This window comes from Varanus komodoensis, unplaced genomic scaffold (assembly GCF_004798865.1).
Source record: "Varanus komodoensis strain SLA01 unplaced genomic scaffold, ASM479886v1 scaffold100, whole genome shotgun sequence".
Lineage (NCBI taxonomy): Eukaryota > Metazoa > Chordata > Lepidosauria > Squamata > Varanidae > Varanus > Varanus komodoensis.
In genome coordinates this window covers 794,425-813,900 of record NW_025335270.1, presented here as the reverse complement: position 1 = coordinate 813,900, position 19,476 = coordinate 794,425, and the positions used below count along the sequence as shown (strand labels likewise).

General features: G+C 43.7%; 1 protein-coding gene across 6 annotated transcripts in view; it reads right to left on the bottom strand.

The window, feature by feature from the left end:
• RUNX2 (RUNX family transcription factor 2) overlaps positions 1-19,476 on the bottom strand; it is a 287,798-nt gene that overhangs the window by 54,962 nt on the left and 213,360 nt on the right. For 4 of the 6 annotated variants that reach the window (XM_044419214.1, XM_044419212.1, XM_044419215.1 and 1 more), the window contains one exon: positions 10,356-15,330. The exons of 1 other annotated variant lie outside the window; for it this stretch is intronic. In XM_044419214.1, the coding sequence (XP_044275149.1) occupies positions 14,855-15,330 (476 nt within the window). In that variant the 3' untranslated portion in view covers positions 10,356-14,854. Of the gene's footprint in view, positions 1-10,355; positions 15,331-19,476 lie in introns of those variants that run through there. One more of the 6 variants, XM_044419216.1, reaches the window with a different exon arrangement.

The window sequence follows — 19,476 nt, the reverse complement described above, 5'->3', positions numbered from 1 at the left end:
GGGGGCAGTGAACCTCCGGGGAAGCGAGGAGGGGAGAAGGTTCAAGGCTGGAAAAGGAGAAAAAGAAGAAGGCTGCAATGTTTTCCAAGGTTGTTCTGTAAACGGTTTTTGAAGGAGGCAGGGAAGGAAAGGCTTGGGGGTGTCATTGGAAGACCTCTGCACTGAGGAACTCTGGGATTGCGACAAGATATACATAGATCCTCTGCATATGCTCTCGAAAGCCATTTCATGCCCTATCAAGAGTCAACCCTGTTTGCTACCCAGTGCCTATTTGATACTGGGAGGTGGCCTGGGTTGTTGCTATGGAAGCCAGAAACTCATCTACTGAAAATCACTGCGCATTGTCCCAGGAGATGCCGATCTGACCACCCAGCTCAGTATGGAGCTGCAGCCAGTGATGGCTCCCTGTGAAGAGGCAGAGAGGGAGAGCTTCCAAACACACTTAGCCTCCAAGGTGGAGAAGGGACTTGGCCTCACTACTTCTTGGATCTTTCAGACATTAGTGGAATAAACAATCCCCTCTTGCCAGCTGCTTCATTTAATTCCATTTGATCCCTACTCATCAATCTTTGTTCTTCTCCTTGGACAAGAAGCAAAGGGGTCCAGGCAGACTCACTCTTCATCAGATTTTTGGTCCCCAGTCTTACTCTGCTAGCCAGGAGTGACTCGCATGCCAGATACTTGAGCATTCTAATGGTCACAGTGTAATGAGTCAAGAATAGCCAGCGGGGAAATCAGGGTGCAGAAGTCATCCCAGCGTGTGGCTCATGGGATGCAGTGGCACTCTTGGCATAAGGGAGAGAGTTCCTCCTAAAGGGCTCTGTGTTTGGCTTACCCAATGGCCTGTGCCTGCCATTCCCATTCTGCTAGCAGCAATAGGCAGCATGTCCCTCCCGAAGTCAGCCCTAAGGCAGCTCCCTCAAGGTATTCGTGCTCCTTTTCAAGTGTGAGAGGTCAAGAACTTATCCTCAGAAGTGCCAAACTGTTTAGCACTTTTCCACAGTTTCAAACTATTGAGACAGATTCTTGCACCCTGTCACCATGTTTGAAGTTTGTATTTTATGTTACATGCTAAGTCAGAGCTTTGTTCCTGGCTAGGAGCCCACAATCAGCAAAGTGCCAGGCTTAACTTGGATATCCTGTAAAAAATATCTTTCACAGAGAAATATATTGCCTTAAAAACTGAATGTACCCTGTTAACTAATCTTGTAAAATGTGCTAATAATTGGAAACATATGTAAATGCTCATATTTGACTGAAAGGCACTTTTAGAAATCTGCAGGCCAAAGGGGAAAAATGCGCACACATTCTGCGTTGCGTGAATAGTCCGGGTAATTTATATTCAGGAAAATGGTTTTGTATGTGACTAGCCCAAAGATTCTAAGACTTGGTCTCTTAGAGAGCCTCTCTAATTGAGATTCTTCAGTCTAATTAAGTTAAGAGCCAAAGTAGATGAGACACTGCAAGATCTGTGATCATCTCTCTCACACCGTGGAGTTCAGTTTTTTAGCCCAAGCAGCTACACCTACAGCTGCACAAAACGGGCCAGAGAAGTGCACTCCCGGAAGGTGTGCTTAACCCATCCCCTCACACCCGCACACCATTTTTTGATCTCTCTCTCTCTCTCTCTCTCTCTCTCTCTCTCCCTCCCTCCCCCTCCCTCCCCCCCTCTCTCTCTCTCTCTCTCTCTCTCTCACACACACACACACACACACACACACACACGGTAGCTGCTCCTGTATTGTTCTCATTCATTGCAGTGGGACTTGCACAGCAGAACACCCCAGAAGATTGTGCCCAGGAAGTTTAAAACCCATTCCACCCCGTTTCAAGCCAGCATCCATGGCCTAGCAGTCCCCGAAATGTCATGCATTTGCCAAGCTAGTTGTTCTAGATGGCCCATTTAAAAAAGAAACGAGGAAGCCAAAGCACATGTTTGAGAAGGCAAAACAACTGGAATAGCAGCTGCAGAAATGCTCCTGTCTGGTTCCAAATATGGCAGCCAGTGAAATGAAACTGAAATGATTGAAGGTTTGAAATGTAGGCACTGCTTGTAGGCACTCAAATGGAACTGCCAGGCATGCCGTGGCAGAACAGCCTCCCTCCTGCCCCTGGAATGGCACTCGGGGTGGCCAGGGAGCATTTCTCCGGGCCCCTCAGTGTTTCACACCAAAGGGGAGGTTCTCCCATTTCTGGATGGACAAATCTCATACTGACAACACTTTCCTCTTCTCTTGACTGAGCTGCAGTTCAGGGTCAACCAACCAGTCCATCACTGCCCCAGAGACTGACCTCCTCACCCGCCTCGGATGACAATCAGGAGTACGGCTGGGTGTCATCCGCTCTGCCTGAACCTCTGCTTGCTCTCACATGTGTATAGCATGAAGGACAGCTCTATGGCTGCCCCCAATTTGGCACTCCATGTGCCTGCGGCAAATTACAGGCAGCCGTCCGAGTGCTGTCTTCCAGGAACGTGATCCAGCCCGATGTGGCGTTGGGGGAGGGCAGGATCTTCCCTTTCCTTCAGCTTCCTGCTGTGGACACTCATTCCGCTGGCGGCACTGTGGCAGAGACAGGGTTCCTGCAGTCACTGCCTTGCTGGGAATCATGTTCTGTGCTAGCACAAAGGACAGCCCAGAATGGGAAGATCAAAGTTGCTGCTCCAACAAAGTAGCCAGCAGAGCCATCAGGGCTTCAAAACTGCAATGAAAGGAGGTAAGGAAAGACATTGCTGGCATAGCAAGGCCATTCCCCTAGCCCCCTGCCCCCAGCAATGCATTGTTTCAGGCACCCACACTGTTGCCGTGCCTGGGAGTTTGCCTAAAACTGCCACCCCAGCCAGGCAAGTGAAAGGAATTCAGCCCTAAGAAGAGAGGGACCCCACCCCGCAGCAGGAGTCGCCCAGCACCGGCGCCTGGAATGAACTATCCAGGAACATCATATTGTGTCTCCCATTTTCAGCCAAGGAGGACCAATGGATCAGACACAACTGGGAGACCCAGGAGAACTTTGGAGATTTCACTCCCAAGTGTGGTAACCAAGATAGTAATCACGCTCAGCCAAGAATACTGGAGTTGTGTGGCAACCTTGCCCTTTTTGTCCAGTTGAGAAAATTGTCTCAGGCTACTGCCATTCTGGAAGAGCCCCATGGATATCATGAAACTCCCCCAACTGCTCTTTAGAAGGCCAGATACTGAAAATGAAACTCAAATACTTTGGCCACCTAATGAGAAGCAACAACTCATTGGAGAAGATCCTGATGCTGGGAATGATTGATCGCAAAAGGAGAAGGGGATGGCAGAGGATGAGGTGGCTGGATGGAGTCACTGGGGCAGTGGCTGTGAGCTTGGGTGGACTCTGAAGGACGGTGGAGGACAGGAGAGCCTGGAGGAAGGTTGAGTCACTGCTGACCTAGTTGCACCGGCATGTTTGGTGAGGTCCTGCAGAACCACCGTCTCAGGAGCCCTCGACACCACTGAGTCTATGACCCATCTCTTTCAGCTTAAGTAGGGAGACTGCTAGGCAGTGGAGTCCTTGTGAGGTTTTGCACTACAGCTCCCGTAATTCCTGAGATTTGACCACACTAGCATATGCTTATAGCCCAAGACTGAGGCAAAAAAAGTAAAACAAAACAGCAGGTTTCCTACCCCAGAAAATATGTCCCAGATGCTCAGCCAAGGTCACAAGCTCTCCCCTAAGCCCATATCCCAAGGATATGCTGGTGCTGCACAGAGGTGGGCACAAGCGGGACAAATCAGTCGTTCCCAATTTGTCCTGATGTTCCTGTTAACACCAAACAGGCTGGCCATCTCTTCCATGATCAAGCCATAATGGGGAAGGTGGAGTCAAGCTTTGCATGGAGAAGGCCCCTCATTCAGTCCCTGGCTTCTCCGGGGAGAACCAGGAAACCGTTCTTCCTGAAGCTCTGGAGAGCTGCTGCCAAACAGTGTCGACAGTGCGCCTGTGTGAGGCGCATCACAGCACTGTTTCAGGATAAGGCAGCTTCCTATGTCCCGTAGTGGCAGTTGTCTTATTATGGACCAACTTTGCATTAAACCAGACCCGAGCGTATGCTGAGAAAAGCACCAGCATCACCCCGATATGGGGAAGGACAGGGGCAGGCACAATGTGTCTGATCAAACTTCCCCTTGCTTGGCGTGTCCAACCAGCAACATCACATCTCCCACACATGTTCACTGGTGGGGACGCCCCTCTCTCCATGGCATATGCTAACTAACAAGGAACAGGACAGAACCCCAAAATCCATTAGCAGGCAAATACGCCCTGCGCGAAAGCATTCAAATACACCTTTAAATGGCGAGATGGCAAGTCAAAACAGCAAATGTCTGGGTTAGCTGCTCTTTATATAGAAAATAATGTATCAAAAATGTACAGCTACAAAACCTGAATAGTAACAAAAAAGCTCCAGCCAGGCGAGAAATACCATGGAGAAATGCGGGGTGGGGGAGCAATAGAAAAGCCTACTTTTTATATATCATAGTGAGGTACAAAATATGGCTGAGAAGCCAACCATCTCAAACTGAAATGACACCTCTGCCCATCTTTTATTCAGACTGCTGCTTCAGAAACAGCAGCATCAGGGACAGATAGGCTGCTGTGAATCACAGTGCCGGCTGTTCTGTCTCAGGGCCATTCCTACGTATGCAAAGAACTGTTTCTACTCATGAACCTACAGAATTCCTGTGCAATGCAGAAGATTCTGGGGTGCTTTGTCTTGGATCTCCATCAAGCCAAATGCCTGATAAATGTAACTTAGACACCCCTGGTGGGTTTGCATGTCCCACTAACTCTCCCTAGCAGGAGGTCACATCAGGGCATTTCCCACCTGAACAACCCAGGGGTGACTTGGCCCACCACCTTCTCCAGAAAACTTTCCCAGGGCAATCCAGGGATTACGTAGCCGTCCCACCTGGCTCCCCCCACCATGATCGTCAACTCTTTTTGCTCACTTTCCGCCCTTGACACTTTTGCAGAAATCATGAACAATCTCCAAATCAACAGCCAGTGACAGCTTTCCAAAGCCACTGGATTTTCCTCTATTTCTTTTTATTTTATTGTGCCTCAAAAAACATGGAGGATATTTTCATATCTTAAAATATTTTTGCATTCTGATTTGCCTAACTGTGCACTTACACACTTTCAGGGATCTGAAATGGACAACCTCACCTGGACAATGTCCTGGCAGCTGTTTGCAGTCAAGTGCACTGGCATCCACCACAGACACTGACCCACCAAAACTGCAGAGATTTGTTTTTCAGTCTGCTGTCTGGATAGCTGTGCAAAGGTGAGCTCTTAAGTCAAAGCAAAGTCATGGGTGATCTTTGCTTGCAAAAGGGTTGGCCAGTTCATCACCCCCTTCAAGTCACGATCCTCAGAGTTTTGCCTATGTCCACTCAAGAAAAACACAAACTATTTTGTAAGGAGCTGAGGAAGGAGCTTTGCCCTTCTATGGGCCAAAGCATGTGAAGCCCACACTTTGAAAATGGCTTAACTTACTTTGAAAATTGTATAACTGACATTTGTTCCTATGCAAATGGGATGTATTATCTTTTCAGTAAGTACCACATATCTGAAGTGGTTATCTCTGTTTTTATTGAAGGTACTTTCTATGGCAAATAATGGAAAGGTATAATAATACTTGGCAGTTTAAAGAACTCTTATAGTACATCAATGATTTGTCTCAGATAATACAGTGCTCTATTGATCTAAGGTAATACAAATAACTTTGGAAACTTATTGCTGTTTATTTAGTATATCAAACGTCTCTTCTTTTTATGGTAAACTTACATTGCTGCTGTCAAGCTTTGTTATTGGCATTCTGGTACAAAGAAGCATCTTGCACAAGAATGTGTAGAGCCAAGACAAACCATCTATTTCTTCTTCCCTTCTCTGAAGGGACTCTGAACATGCAGGCACTAAGGTTTTCCCATCAAGGCAGGGCTTTTTTCCCTCTGACCTCCCGCACCTCTGAACCCTCCACACCTGATAAAGAGAGCTTCTTGAAAACTTGCACATGGCTTGCGAGCTTTGTTTTGCTTGGTAAAGGTGGTATTCTAATATGGATTTTTTCCCCTTGTAATCAATGGGGCTACCTTTTTTCTCTCCCCCACCAAGTTACTTCCTGAAATTGCATCCTTCTGCATAATCACAACACTCTTATTTAGATGCTCCATTGGATCAAAAGAGAAGACAAATACATGGAAGAGACCAAACGCAAAATATACTATGTTACTATTCCTAGGTTGGATTCCTACCCTTCTGCATGTAGAAGATACCTCCTGCTTATGAAAGATTGTTTCCACGTTATGCTAGTTCTGGATGAGAAAAGTCGAAGAAGGTCCACAGTGTCCCTCTGCTTGAGCTTGCACCACTTCTTGCACAAGGCAGAAGCATTCACTAGAGTAAATAAATTATTGTATAAAGAAAATAAATAAATAGTGCGGCGTGGTGGCGAGAGTCTCATGTTGCTGGACGCAGACTTGGGCGATCTGGGCTCTGGTCCCCACTTGGCCATGAAGCCCAGTGGTGACTTTGGGCCAGTCACTCATGCTCAGTCTTGCCTACCTCTCCAAGTTATGAGGAGAAATCAGAGGAGGAGGACTGTGGAAGTGAACCTGGGTTCTTTGCAGGGAGAAACAAGGTGGAGTAGAAACGTAATAGTACAGCATAAATATGGCAGCACTTCCGAGCAGCCACTCCTTCTGTCTTCTCTTGCATAAGGATTTGTGGGACTGCTCCAGTGGTGGCCTTTTTCTGGCGCAGAGCCCCTTAGATCCAAGCAATTGTTTCCTACTCAGTTTTAGTGTTTTCCATAGCAGGCATGCCACTTAGCGATGCTTTAACAAAACTCTACAGATCTGCCAAAGGCACACAACTTTTAATCGTAAAGGGAAACAACAAGGACAGTTATACACAATAACTGGGGTGGGGAAACCTGGAAGAGCAAAGAGCACACTCCATGGCCAGCTCGAACGGGGATGGGGGCAGAAGTTCTGTGAGTGCAGATGCTGTGATCACAGCATCTTTTCAGTGCGGATGCTGTAATCTCGCTGCCAACAGGGGTTTACCGAGCAAAGGCCCCCGGAGTTGTCTCATATTTTCTGGCTTATTCTGCTGGTGTTTATCCTAACAACAGTCAGCTGCTCCCTTTTCACACTTATCCAGGGTTTAGCAGTGAAGTGTTTAGCATCTGGCCTCGCAATTATTATACAGAGGGAACATCCCGATCTGTTGGAGAACACCCTTGTTGGCACTAAAAGGACAAAAGGCTTTCGAAGCAGCCTGGATTCCTCAGATTTGCCTCTACCCATCTCTGACACAAGTTTTCCCTCAGGAGCACAACACACTTGCAGCTGGCTGATAACTCTTACTTGTGCCATGTCCTTTCTTCCTATCTGGATGGGATCTTTCAGTTCTGAAATTACTGGATTTTGCAGTGGATAGATGCAATATGAAAAGATCAAGTAACCAAGGACAGTGGACATTACTTTTTAGTGAAAAAGCAAACAAAGCTCAAGACTGCATCAGGGTCCAGGGTGCTATTTAAAGTAAAGCCACCACAGAGACTAAATTAAGGATGATAATTTACAATCCAAGTGTAAGAGACACAGAGGTGGTTATTATTGCATGCATGTTAATTCTCAAGGTGTCCACAATTTCTCAAAGCTTAATACTGTGGTGCTTGCATTGAAACCATCACAACCTAAGCTTCCATTCTGAAGACCTCTCTTTCCCATGGAATCAAAGCTAATAGAGAAACAAGGAGAGATCAGAATTCTTCTTTGCTTTTTGTTACAATTGGCAGGAACTTGAGGTTTTGAAACCAGTCCACTATCTTTAGGATGTGTGACTTCCTTAACACATTATTTTGAAAATGATGTACAACAGTCTATCTCAATATTCCACAAAGAATCTCCTAGGAGGATGGTGTTCTTGATATATCCCATTTCTATCCCGATCCCAGGCAGCTTTGCTCAGAAGCACTCAGAGTGCAACCTTCCAGAACTGAAGTAGTCAAGGGGTCACAGAGGTAGTCAAGGGGTCACCTCTGAAGCCATGGCCACCTGGGTGGGGATTTTGTGGTCTCACAGAGGCTCCCTTTCTCTAGGGCAAATCCTGGGCCTCATCCTTAGAAAGGAGAAAAAGGAGGGAAGGAAGGAGATATGCCAGTACACTCTCAATTTATCAAGTTTTACAATCATGTGTTGATTTGATTGTAACCTAAGCAGCAGAATGCTCATGTGAGATATTATGGTTGCAGTCCTAGGCAGCACCTGAGACTAATGAATTCAGTGTAACACCATTGGCTGGCAGCCCCATATGGAAATAAATCGATTGCGATCTAGGAAAGTGCTTTTATGTGACTGCACCAGCCCAAAGAACCTGAATACAGACATGCACCACACTTACGGATCTTCCCTACCAAACCAGTCCATGAGATTAAGTGACCAGTATTGTCAGGGATGAATGTCCACCATCAGGACCACTGTGTAGGACCACTGCATGTGCTGGGTGCAGCGTTTTGTTCTTCCCATTTTCTGTGGCAGCATTTGGCACACACAGGAGAAATCCAGGGAGTTCTGAACACACAAGCTGGCTTGCGTATATGAACCAATGACACATCGCAGAACCGGGGCAAGTACATTTAGAATTCCTGCAGTTGGGAAAATGACAACTCTTTACACATATTGTGTGTTTTTTCCTCTGTGCTCAGTGAAAGTGTACCACAATGCAACTCCCTGCTCTTTGACCTAACTTTTTGAAGAAGGCCAGAGTTAACTGCCTTCCTCTGCAGGGAACATCACCAAGCTACCCTCTCTGGGTTCAACTGTTTATGCATCAGTCTGAAAGGAAAGCAGTCCAAATTGAGGTACAGCTGTTAATGTAGGCTAGATGCTTCCCTCTCATCCCTCCCCACGCCCTTTCGCCAATGTGCAGATTCAGTGAGCTGGCTCACACAGCACGGCGGCCCACTAGCATTGATCATTGAACCCAGCCCAGTGTCTGCTGGCTGGCTGATTTTTCATGAGCCCCATGGCTTGTCTTAGGGTTGTTGATACCCTTGATGGTTTGTTGAGCAGTCCAAACCTGGAAGAGCAGTTTTTTCCTGGGTGGGTACCCAGACAGCAAGCCCAGCTCCTGCCAGTCCTTGTACAGGACACCAGGACCCTCCCTTCTCTCTTCTCAGCACTGTCCACTAAGAGGGAGGCAATGAGCAGGAAGGGGAGTGAGGGGCCCAAGTTACTGGAGGGCTCTTTTGTGAGCCCATACTTGTGCTTCAGTGCAAAGCAAAGCAGCCTTTAAAAAGGCAAGCTCTGAAATGGAGGATGGCCAGCATGTCAACAAGGAAGGGGTATGAGTGTGCTGGGCTAAATATCAGTGACATTTTTGGAGTGGGGGAGCTGGCAAATCCATCCCTGTGCTCCTGAGAGTGCAAACTGGTGTGTGTGTGTTGGGGGTGGGGTGGGGGGGTCCTTTGATAGCTGGCAACCACAGCAGACCAATTAAGAGAAGCTGCTGCAGGGATGGAAGCAACAAGTTCTGCTGCAAAGGTGCCCAGGATATTTATTTATACACATATTAACAGGCCGCCTATAATTGGCGAGGCCTTCCCAGGTGGCTCACAATAGAGTAAGTCAGTGTATGTCAGTGCAGGGAACTGAGCGGGCAAGGAAGAAAGCATGGCAAGCTCCATCTGCGGCAAGGAGTGCTCCTGGCTGTTGAGCAAAGAAGCCGCCTCCACACTCCGTTTCCAGTGTGGCTGAGCATGATGTGCACACCTGTTCAAGATGGTCTGAGGTTGACTCTTTCCTCCCCCACCTGCATTCCTCCACTGTGTGATCACCAAAATGGCAAGATCAGCCCAAAATAACAGTGTCCCCAGAGGGGAAACTGAGAGACAAGGAATCTTAAGAGCAAGATTCAGGCTGCCTGGTTATGCCTCAGCCTGAGCATACGCAATGCAGGCAGTCTTTGGGAAGACTGTCATCTCTGCTTTAGGACTGATACTTAGCTCATTCCTTCAAGCAGAGAATATGTAAGAAAGGATGCCTCACACAGGCAGTTATGACATTTTACATGGACCTGCTACTACTTAGGCAGGAGCCACACGGTGACATGGAATGTGCACATGGAACTGGGATTCCCAGGCATGCCATGAGGCAGCTCCCTCTTAAACTGGAAGCATCTATTCAGCAAAGACGAGAGGAGGCCTCTGCCAAGTGGTGGCATGATGCTTCAGGACATGCTGGCTCCAGTCAGGGCTGGTCTGTTTACAAATATTCACTAGATAATTATGGAGAAGCAGCAGAAGACAAAGAAGCAGGAAACAAGAGTAACAAAAAAGCCATTTTATTGAAAATGAGATTGAAACCTCAAAATTAATATTACAATCATGAGAGAATGTCAAATAAATTCAATTTACAGTTGCAACATACAATACAAATAGTCCCTTTGAAGATAAAGTAAACCCTTCCACAATCGCTGTCTGCGGCACAAAGAAGAATGTGTTTGTACAATATGTGCATGAAAAGAAAATCTTGGGCAACAGCAATTGGGAAAAAATGAAAGAAAATAAAGCTTGTATTTACAGGAAATGCTACAAATATTTTGTTCCAGCAGAAAGTCAAGAACGGTAAAGCATATTTAAACAAAAAATGTGAAATGTTGCTTAGTGTACCTATGAAATAAAAATTACTGCAAAAACATGATTTCTGGCTGATCTATTTAAAAGTGTTGCAACTAAACAAACTGTTAACATGTCAGGTAGAAGAACATGCTGAAATGTATTGCAGAGATTTTTAAGAGATTAGAGTTTTCGTTGACCTCTAGTCTTGATTTGTTCAGGTTAAAATTATTGCTTTTGTTCATGGCTTTTCTCGGACTTCTCATATGTTACTTCACCAGGACTTGGATGGCAGGCTCCAGCAATAACATGGAGCTGAATTCTAGTAAACTCGACAGTGCAAAACATCCCCCTTTTGACAAGGCATGGAGAAGTGGAAGAAGTGAAGCTCAGGGGACTCCTGCCCAGCAGCTCATGATTAAATGAAGCGCACTCACAGATGGGTTCTCTTAAAAGGTTCTGCAGATGGTGGGCCCCAGCTCACCATCCCTATGATGCCAATCCCTTGAGCAACTTCATCCATGGCCAGGCTTTTTTTATCCCCTCTATACAGGACTCCGGTGCCATTTTGGAAAACAGATTTGCACATGCAGTTTCATATCTGTGATTTCACAATCTGGACCTATATTTCCTCTTGTCAAAGATGCAACTCTTATCCTTCAAATATTAACCTCAGCCCATGATGTGAATGCATATTGCTATCTTCATACATTCCCTTCCTGAATCAAAATAAAATGTACTTTGAAGGACAGGGCTGGAATTAAGATATGTGCTATACATGAGTATTTTTATAATCACTGTCAGTTCTGAATAAGTGCAGAGTTTGAAGCACATGTCAGTTTGAACTGACTTATTTACTTCTATCGTGTCATCAATGGATCAGGCACCATGCAAGTCTGCATGAAGTTGCCTGCTGAGAACTCGTGTCTAAGAGAAGAAAAACACACTATAGGAATACATGAGAGACAACAGTGAAGGGCCTTGTGCTTATCAAATGTGCTTACGAATGGTCTTTCTTGCCAACCCTTCCATCATGGCTAATTCAAATGCAGACGATGAGATCATGGGGATCTGTGCAGTCACAGTAACGGCATGAACTGGACATGTCTGAGGACAAACAAAACTGCACGCGAGCGATTTGGAGATTTAATATCAAATGGTCCAGTTTTAAAATATGACAATACAGAAAGATTATGGTAGGTACAGAACAAAACAGAAAAATGATCTATGCTGGATTATATCCAGTCACATAAAGCAGTATTTTAACTGTACAAGAACATTTTTCTTGTTTCTCTTTAATGTATTTGGGTTGCTGCCTGCAGCCCCTGTAACAACACAAAAATATTCCTACAAAATTACTTAAGATGCATATAGTATATCTTTCAAAAGCCCTTTCAGCAATAAAAAATAATGTACAAATATAGTACCTTTTATTAAATACACAACCGCTTTTGCACTAGCAAGTCATTTTTCTTGTTTAATAAACAACAACAAAGTTCCAAAAATTTGAAATGTGTAACCAGACACTGGCTGCTGAAGTGAACAAACTTATCTTACAGATACAAATAAATGGACAAGGGTATGCTTCAAGCTACCACAAACAATAAATAGGATAACAGCTTCCATCTTTGAAGGAAAACTACACACCAGGAAAGTGTCTCTTACTTACAAAAAGGGGACTTATCTTCAGAAGGCAAATACATTTCCTAAAGAGCAAATTAATCATATTAAATTGCAGAAATGTGGGATCTCTCTGCTGGACTGATGTTATAATCAGCAGATGAGGAGGCTGACACTATCCAATTACATAATTATTCTTTGTAAATATGTTGCCATTCTTATTGTCAGGGTGGCCTAAATGTAGCTCATAGTTATCATTAGTTTTAGCAGCACTGCAGTCCAAAGAAAATAGTTTGCCACATGCAGTTGAGGCTAAAAGCAGTGCAAATGAGGATATGGAGAAGACCTGAGGGACAATGCACTCTGGGGAGCCCGAACAACCCCCGGAAGGAGTCATGCTACAGCTTAAATTGCATCCACATCCCTATGTCCTGCTTAAAGCATGTGCATTAATCCGCTGAAGAGAGGCAGGTGGCTGGATTTCAGTCTAATGTGCCAAGTGAGCGCACTGCCCCAGAAGTCTGGGGGAGAATCATCAAAGACGTCAGATGTCTTGGGATTTCAGGCACTTGACAAACACCTAATCTGGATTGCCATCCTGGCAATATAAAGTTTGAAAGTTGCAGATAAGATTAGGAATCCCAGGTTTATTCATGTACAACAATTAAGAATGAAGTGTGTGACCTTAAGAGGACCTTCGTCTTCTGTATTCAAGCTTGAAGCATTACATATTGCTGAATATTGGCCTGCGGAAGGTAGATCTGTACATCACTTGTGCTTATTCCTTTATAACACAATGGTTACCATATCTTCTGGAAAGATTCTTTTAAAAAAAAGAAATCAGAACGCATCATTACTAGGTAAGTAATCTGATGCTATACAAGACCTATAGGATGAGTAATCAATTAATTTTATGCAAGGGGACAATAAATATTTTATTTGACATTTTCAACAACTTTCTCTTAAGCCCCCTTTTCTTAACTTTTATTTTCTTTCCTTGTGAATTAAAAGGCATTTCACTGCTTTTATAAAACCTCAAGGAACACTGGGATTTCACTGGCTGAGGTTTCAGCACACCAGTATATGAGAAGAATTTGCTTCTGCATTGACACGGGTCAGGGCACTATTTCCTGCTGGTAGCAGTCCTTCCCACCTGATAGGACACCCTTCCAGAGGGCCTCCCAATCTTAGAGAAGGAGTGCTTTCGGAGTGCAGAGGGCTCCCAGGGAGAGGGAGGGCAGAGACGGAAAACCCTGTATGTGAGCAGAACACCACTTGTGGAACTCTGAATCCCACCCATTAAAACTGGAGGAAATAAAAACAAACGCATCAAAAACATTTTCACTCATTCTACTTCTCTTTCCAGTTTGATTTAAAAGGCAACCAAATATCCAATAACATTTAAAACAGTATTTCCTTCATAAATTAAAACAATGTGCTATAACTAAATTCCTTTGAGAGGAGCATGTGTTATTTTGCTTCTTTTTTTTAATCACACTGCAGCTGGTTTATACTGGAACTACTTTTCAGAACTCAAGCGCGGCCTTTGGATTTTGCACCACTCAAAGGCTGCCACTATTTAAAAACAACCAACATTTTTAGAGACCAAAGTCATCATATCATTACATTAAGAAAACTTTAAAGGGACCAAATATCATTAAATAATTATAAATATTCCTTAAAATATGACAATTCATTTTTGCAATCCCCCAACCCTCAATTTTTACATATTTATAACTTAATAAAATTAAACAAGATAGCCAAACACACATCCTAATGACACTGTTTTGGTTGGAGTAAGATATATTGCCGTTATTGTTTGTTTCTTTGCATAAGAAATTAGTTTTTGTTTTTATTTTGTTTTAGGGGTTCCCCCCATATATATATATTTATATATATATAATATGTAGTTTTGGTTAACTTGACTAAGGCAAAAATAATCACATAAATGCATAACACAAAACAAACAAGGTTGCCATGATACCTTGTAGGATGGTCTTTCGGCACAAAATAAGCCATGCATCTTAAAAGTTCTATCTTTTGTCTGCAGCAAGGCTTGGATAAGATGGCTGAAGATTTACTGTGAGCTGGTACATATGACATGTTTTTCTATATGCACAAACACAAGTAGTGAATTGTACTGAGCACGTAAAGGGGTCTTGTATATTGTATGATTGCAACTGTACCTTGTATTGAAGTTCAAGGGTTTTTTAATAATTATTTTGAAAAACAAAGCAGAATAAATTGTCTTGATAATTGGCCGGAGTCCATTTCTCCTCCCTTGGCAAAAGAACTCCCTAATTTTTTTTAATGTAAGAGTCTGGACAGAATGGGTATCTTTGTGTATATGTTAGAATTATTATAAAACTCTGGCAAATGTTCCCAATAGGAAAATAAAATGATCCACACTGAGTGGAACCATGATACAGAAGGTCATTCTCATGCTCTTTGTGTATAATTAGCTGTTAACATCTCAGCTACACAGTTGTGCATATCAACAGAATCTATTTTTTAAGAAACCCAGGCACTTTATAATTAGCGGACAGTTGTTTGTTTTTGGCTCACAGACTAGGCCACGTGGACAAAATTTCAGTATGGCCTCCAAACAGACTCATCCATTCTGCCACTAGAATTCAAGACTGTTGGGGAGCTGCTGTGGCTTCCATCAGCCTCCACACCATCATTCTGGTTAGGCAAGTTAGGGTTTAATAATGTGCTGCCATTGGATGTGGTACAGGGAGGAAGCATTCTGGAAGGGGAGCGGTCTCCCCCTGGCACCATGGGAAACTGGTATGATCCTGACGATGTGCCGTAGTAGAGATATGGAGTGCTGCTGGTCTGGAATGGTCCACTTTGGTTTTGGGAAGAGCCTGGGTAAGGTGGTGGCAAGTAGGTGTGGTAATGAGTGGTGGCTGACATACCCAATGACATGCCTGAGGTGACTGGCGGTGTATAAGTAAAGGTGGCTGGATAGTGCATTCGTGGGTTGGAGAAGCGGCTCTCAGTGAGGGATGAAATGCTTGTAAACTGCCTGGGATCTGAAAATGGGCCCAGCTCTGAAGCACCTAAAAAATTATAACAAAAGATGGGGGAAAAGTCTGTAAATATCCATGATTTTTCTTAAACGTAATGATATAACTCAAACCCACTCCTTTTGTTCCCCAAATGAATAGCAAGTATAAACAGAGCAAAGAACAGCACCTTTGACTGGTCATGCATAAGCTGAGAGTCTACTACAGCCAAATGTAGGTGCTCTGCTAAAATCTTGGATTTTTTCCCCTGTAATCCACTGCACATCTATGTCTGATCATAATTCACCACAACCTCAATATTAATCAATGAGAAACATTTCAAGTTTTTCTTGGTCCCTTCAAGAGCAGTAGCAGTAGCAATAGCAATAGATGAGCAGTTGACACTTAGTCTTCCACAAGTACATGCAGCCAGCCCTCTGCTGCTGTTAAACTGAGACTGCCTCACAGCACTTTTGGTAAAGACCCTATACATCTATGCACACATTATACACATCACTTCCCTCTCTGGTTGGCTTACAGTAACATCTATCAATACAATATATAAATCCAAATAACAATAAATTAAATGTCCCATGACTGACTTAGATAAATTAAATATTAAAATAAACTAACCAGATTAAAATTATAATACTTAAAATCTATTGGCCTTAAAATATTGGTTAAATAAAAAGTCTTGGCCTGGTGCCAAAAAGCGTATAGTGATGGTGCCAGGCAGACCTCTCTAGGGAGCACATTCCATAGCCGGGGCACCACCGCAGACAGGGCCCTTCTCCGAGTATTCTGTCACCTAATCTCCTTCAAGGAGGATTCCCGGAGGAGGGCCTCTGCTCCAGATCTTAGGCATGACACTGCACTTGGTATTCTCAGATCTTAGCATCTGATAAGCAGGATGTTTCCAGTCTAGCTTCTGGGTTGGAATTAGAACATGATTTGGTGGAGAACTTTTGTTTCACCTGAAATGATTGGCTGGAAGACAAAGTGCAATGTATTCCATGACCATGGTGGAGAAAACAATGTGAGAAATAGAGATGAAATGCATAAAGTGAAACGATGTACTGGAACAACATGCATATGCAGTGCTTCCCAACTAGTCAGCCACAGTTAAAAGACCAGGAATGAGCCATGAGATTTAAACCCCTCCACTCTCAAGTGCAGCTGTCATTTCTTCCTTGACCACAGTTCACTCTCAATATTAATAGGGGTGGCAATAGTCAGACTGTGGTAAGCAAGACTTTTCAAACAGGGTCTAAACCTGATAATAACATTAGGAGCACTCTGGTTCAGTGATGGTGAATGCTGGGCAAACATTACAATGAACCCTGGTCAAAAGCGGGAGGCTCGGGGCAGGGGGCAGGCAAACGAGGAGGAAATCTAGGGAAGGGGAATGCAGGGTCCTTGGTTAGTTCCCGATTCCTTAGCCATACCCATAGGATGGGACATGCTATTTCTACACGGGACCAATGTAGGAAGAACAAGAGAGAAGGACAGGGTAGAAGGGAAAGAGTTCCATGAGAACTTTACATATGGGTGCCAAATGTATAAAATCCTTGCCTAGCAAGAGCTTGGAAGGAGAGTACAAGAATACTGAACTCAGGTAGAGTTTCTTTTATGTAACTCTCAGGATTATCTAGATTCATTTATCTATTTCCTCAGCACTACAACCAAATACATTGTATGCAAAATAAAATACATAATACATAAAATATGTATGCTTTCATTTTCTTTTTTCTTTTTCTTTTCTTCTTTCTTTTCTTTAGTTGTGAAATGATATATTGTTGTTTATTTGTTTTATTGTTGAATGTTTTAATGATATTTATATTATTATACTGTTATTTATATTGTTATTTTTATCTTCTGTAAGCCGTCCTGAGGCTGCTGCAAAGGATGGCATAAATTAAATTAAATTAAATTAAATTAAAAAAAGGCAATGGAGAGTGCTTCAAGATAGTAGGACTGACTATCTCAAACACAGAAGTTTTGCATATAACAGAGCTTCACTTTTGATTTGCCAAAAATATTCTGTCAATAGACTATTCAAATATTGACTAAATAATCGATACTACATTAACTACAAGATTATACTTACTACGGTGATTTAATATCCTACATTACAGAGGAAAGTCCTCTGTTTTGGAGGCCAGGCTGAGGACAGACCTCTGCCTCAAGATATCTTCTACTGAAGGGCTGCCCAGCGCTAGTCTTGTTTATGGTCAAAGAGCCCTGAGACAGGAGAGCAACAGGGCCTGGGCACTGCCAGGTCACCTGGTCCATCTTCTCCACTATGGAGAGCTGCAGTTTCCGTTTAAATTCTAAATAGGCTCTGAAGAGAACTATTTATGTGCAAATTACCATCCTCCCTTTTTGGTGAAACATCTCTTTTTTTGGCCATTCTAATTCTTGGCTTAATGGGATATTTGACAGTGATTCAGGTCAAGTTTTTCAGCAGAAAAATCCTCAGCATCATGGCTCTTAGGAAGCATCTTACCCAGCAATAAGAAGCTGTAATTGTGGCTTCTCATACAAAGAACAGAGTATTCAGAACCACCATCTTAAGAGGGCAACTCAGCCAACCACCATCCCTTTTGTGGCTCTTAACATGAACGTTCAGGGGGAAGCTCCTTTGCCAGTGTCCTTCCTTACTGAAACAGGACTGCAAAAAAGGATGGGCAGGGTGCATCCCTAGCACATGTGTGTAGGCTGGGCTGCCTGGCTCATCGGGCAGCTGCAGGTCAGACATGATTCCAAATGTTGTGCCTGTCCCTCTATGCTGGAAGCTCAGGGGAGGGAGGGTGTGAGAGGGAAACTCAATATGGGTGGGGAGACAAATTGCAGAGGAATTGGATTGACTGATCTACATGGGAAATACATGATCAGAAGAAGAATTAATAGAATCAATTGTCTGGGAAACTGGATGTGAAATCTGGGAGGAAAATTAATGTATGGGGTAAATTAATTGACCAGGAATTGATCTGGCTGAGGGTGGTTAGGTTTCAGAATCCACCTCTGTCAAATACCCAATAATTGCTTTGGTTAGATTATTTCTCAGCTGTGCCAATTTGCTTTCTATAAAATAGATGATGCTGTGGCAAATGTGAGGTCAAAAAGATGATTTAGTTTGGGAGCTAAAAGGCCAATTCTTTCTTGCACTTTATTTGAGGAAACAGCTTTCTGTTTCTAATGGTGATCAGCCAAATGCTTCCCAGAAGGAGAGAAAAGCAAGAACCCTGTTTGCCTGCATACAAACAGGGTTCTCAAAGGTATACTGCCCCACAAAAACAAAAGTATTGTCACAGCTGACAAAGAAACTTTCCTGGGGAAAGTTGGAGCAGCTAAGGGTAAATATGGTGCAAATGCTTTCACAGAGGGTGGTAGGACTTGTAGCATCTCCAGTTTTTGAAGACAGGAGCCACCCTGTGTAGGTGCCAGCCAGCCTGCCTGCAAGAGAAGCACAGATATCCCAACAGAGGAACCAGTGTGACTTTTCCAACAGTTGAATTATACCAGATGCCCTCTGGGATTTGTGAGAGTTCCTTACAATAAAGAGATATTGTAAGGACAGACTGAAAGACACCTGCTAGGAAAATACCAGATGATCAACTGAATTCTACTGAGATGCTTAGGTCCTGAATCACATCCAATCTCAATGTAAGGTCTTTGGGCATTTTGACATGCGGGGCTGATCCTAATTGTTTTAAGTTAGCTCTTAATAGGAATATAAAACCCACACAGATGACAATGTATCTTAGATTCTCTTCAACATCTTCCTTGCCTCAACAAGAATTGAAAGCGACAGGAAAGAAAAGGCCCACACGAGGCTCACATTTGACTTCCAAGTTGTATGATTTGCACGGTACTTATTTCTTGTTTAGCCAAAAAGATACCTTTGGTGGGCTTAACCTTTCAACATGCAAGATCTGTAGCCCCCTTAATAGACAAAAGGAAAACTGCATACTTGTATCATTTGCTGTAATGAGTTCTTACTGTTCAGAAGACCTATGCACAGAACTCTGGGCATCATCCCAAACAAATCTTGATCATGTGAGTTGTGGGTTGGAACTGGTGCGGCTGGATGCTTGCAGAAAAGAGGCAGTGGACCTGCTTAGTGCCCAGAAAATCTCACTGACAGTCAAACTACATTCTATTAATAATGTAGTATCCACTCCCCCTCTGCTTCTTATT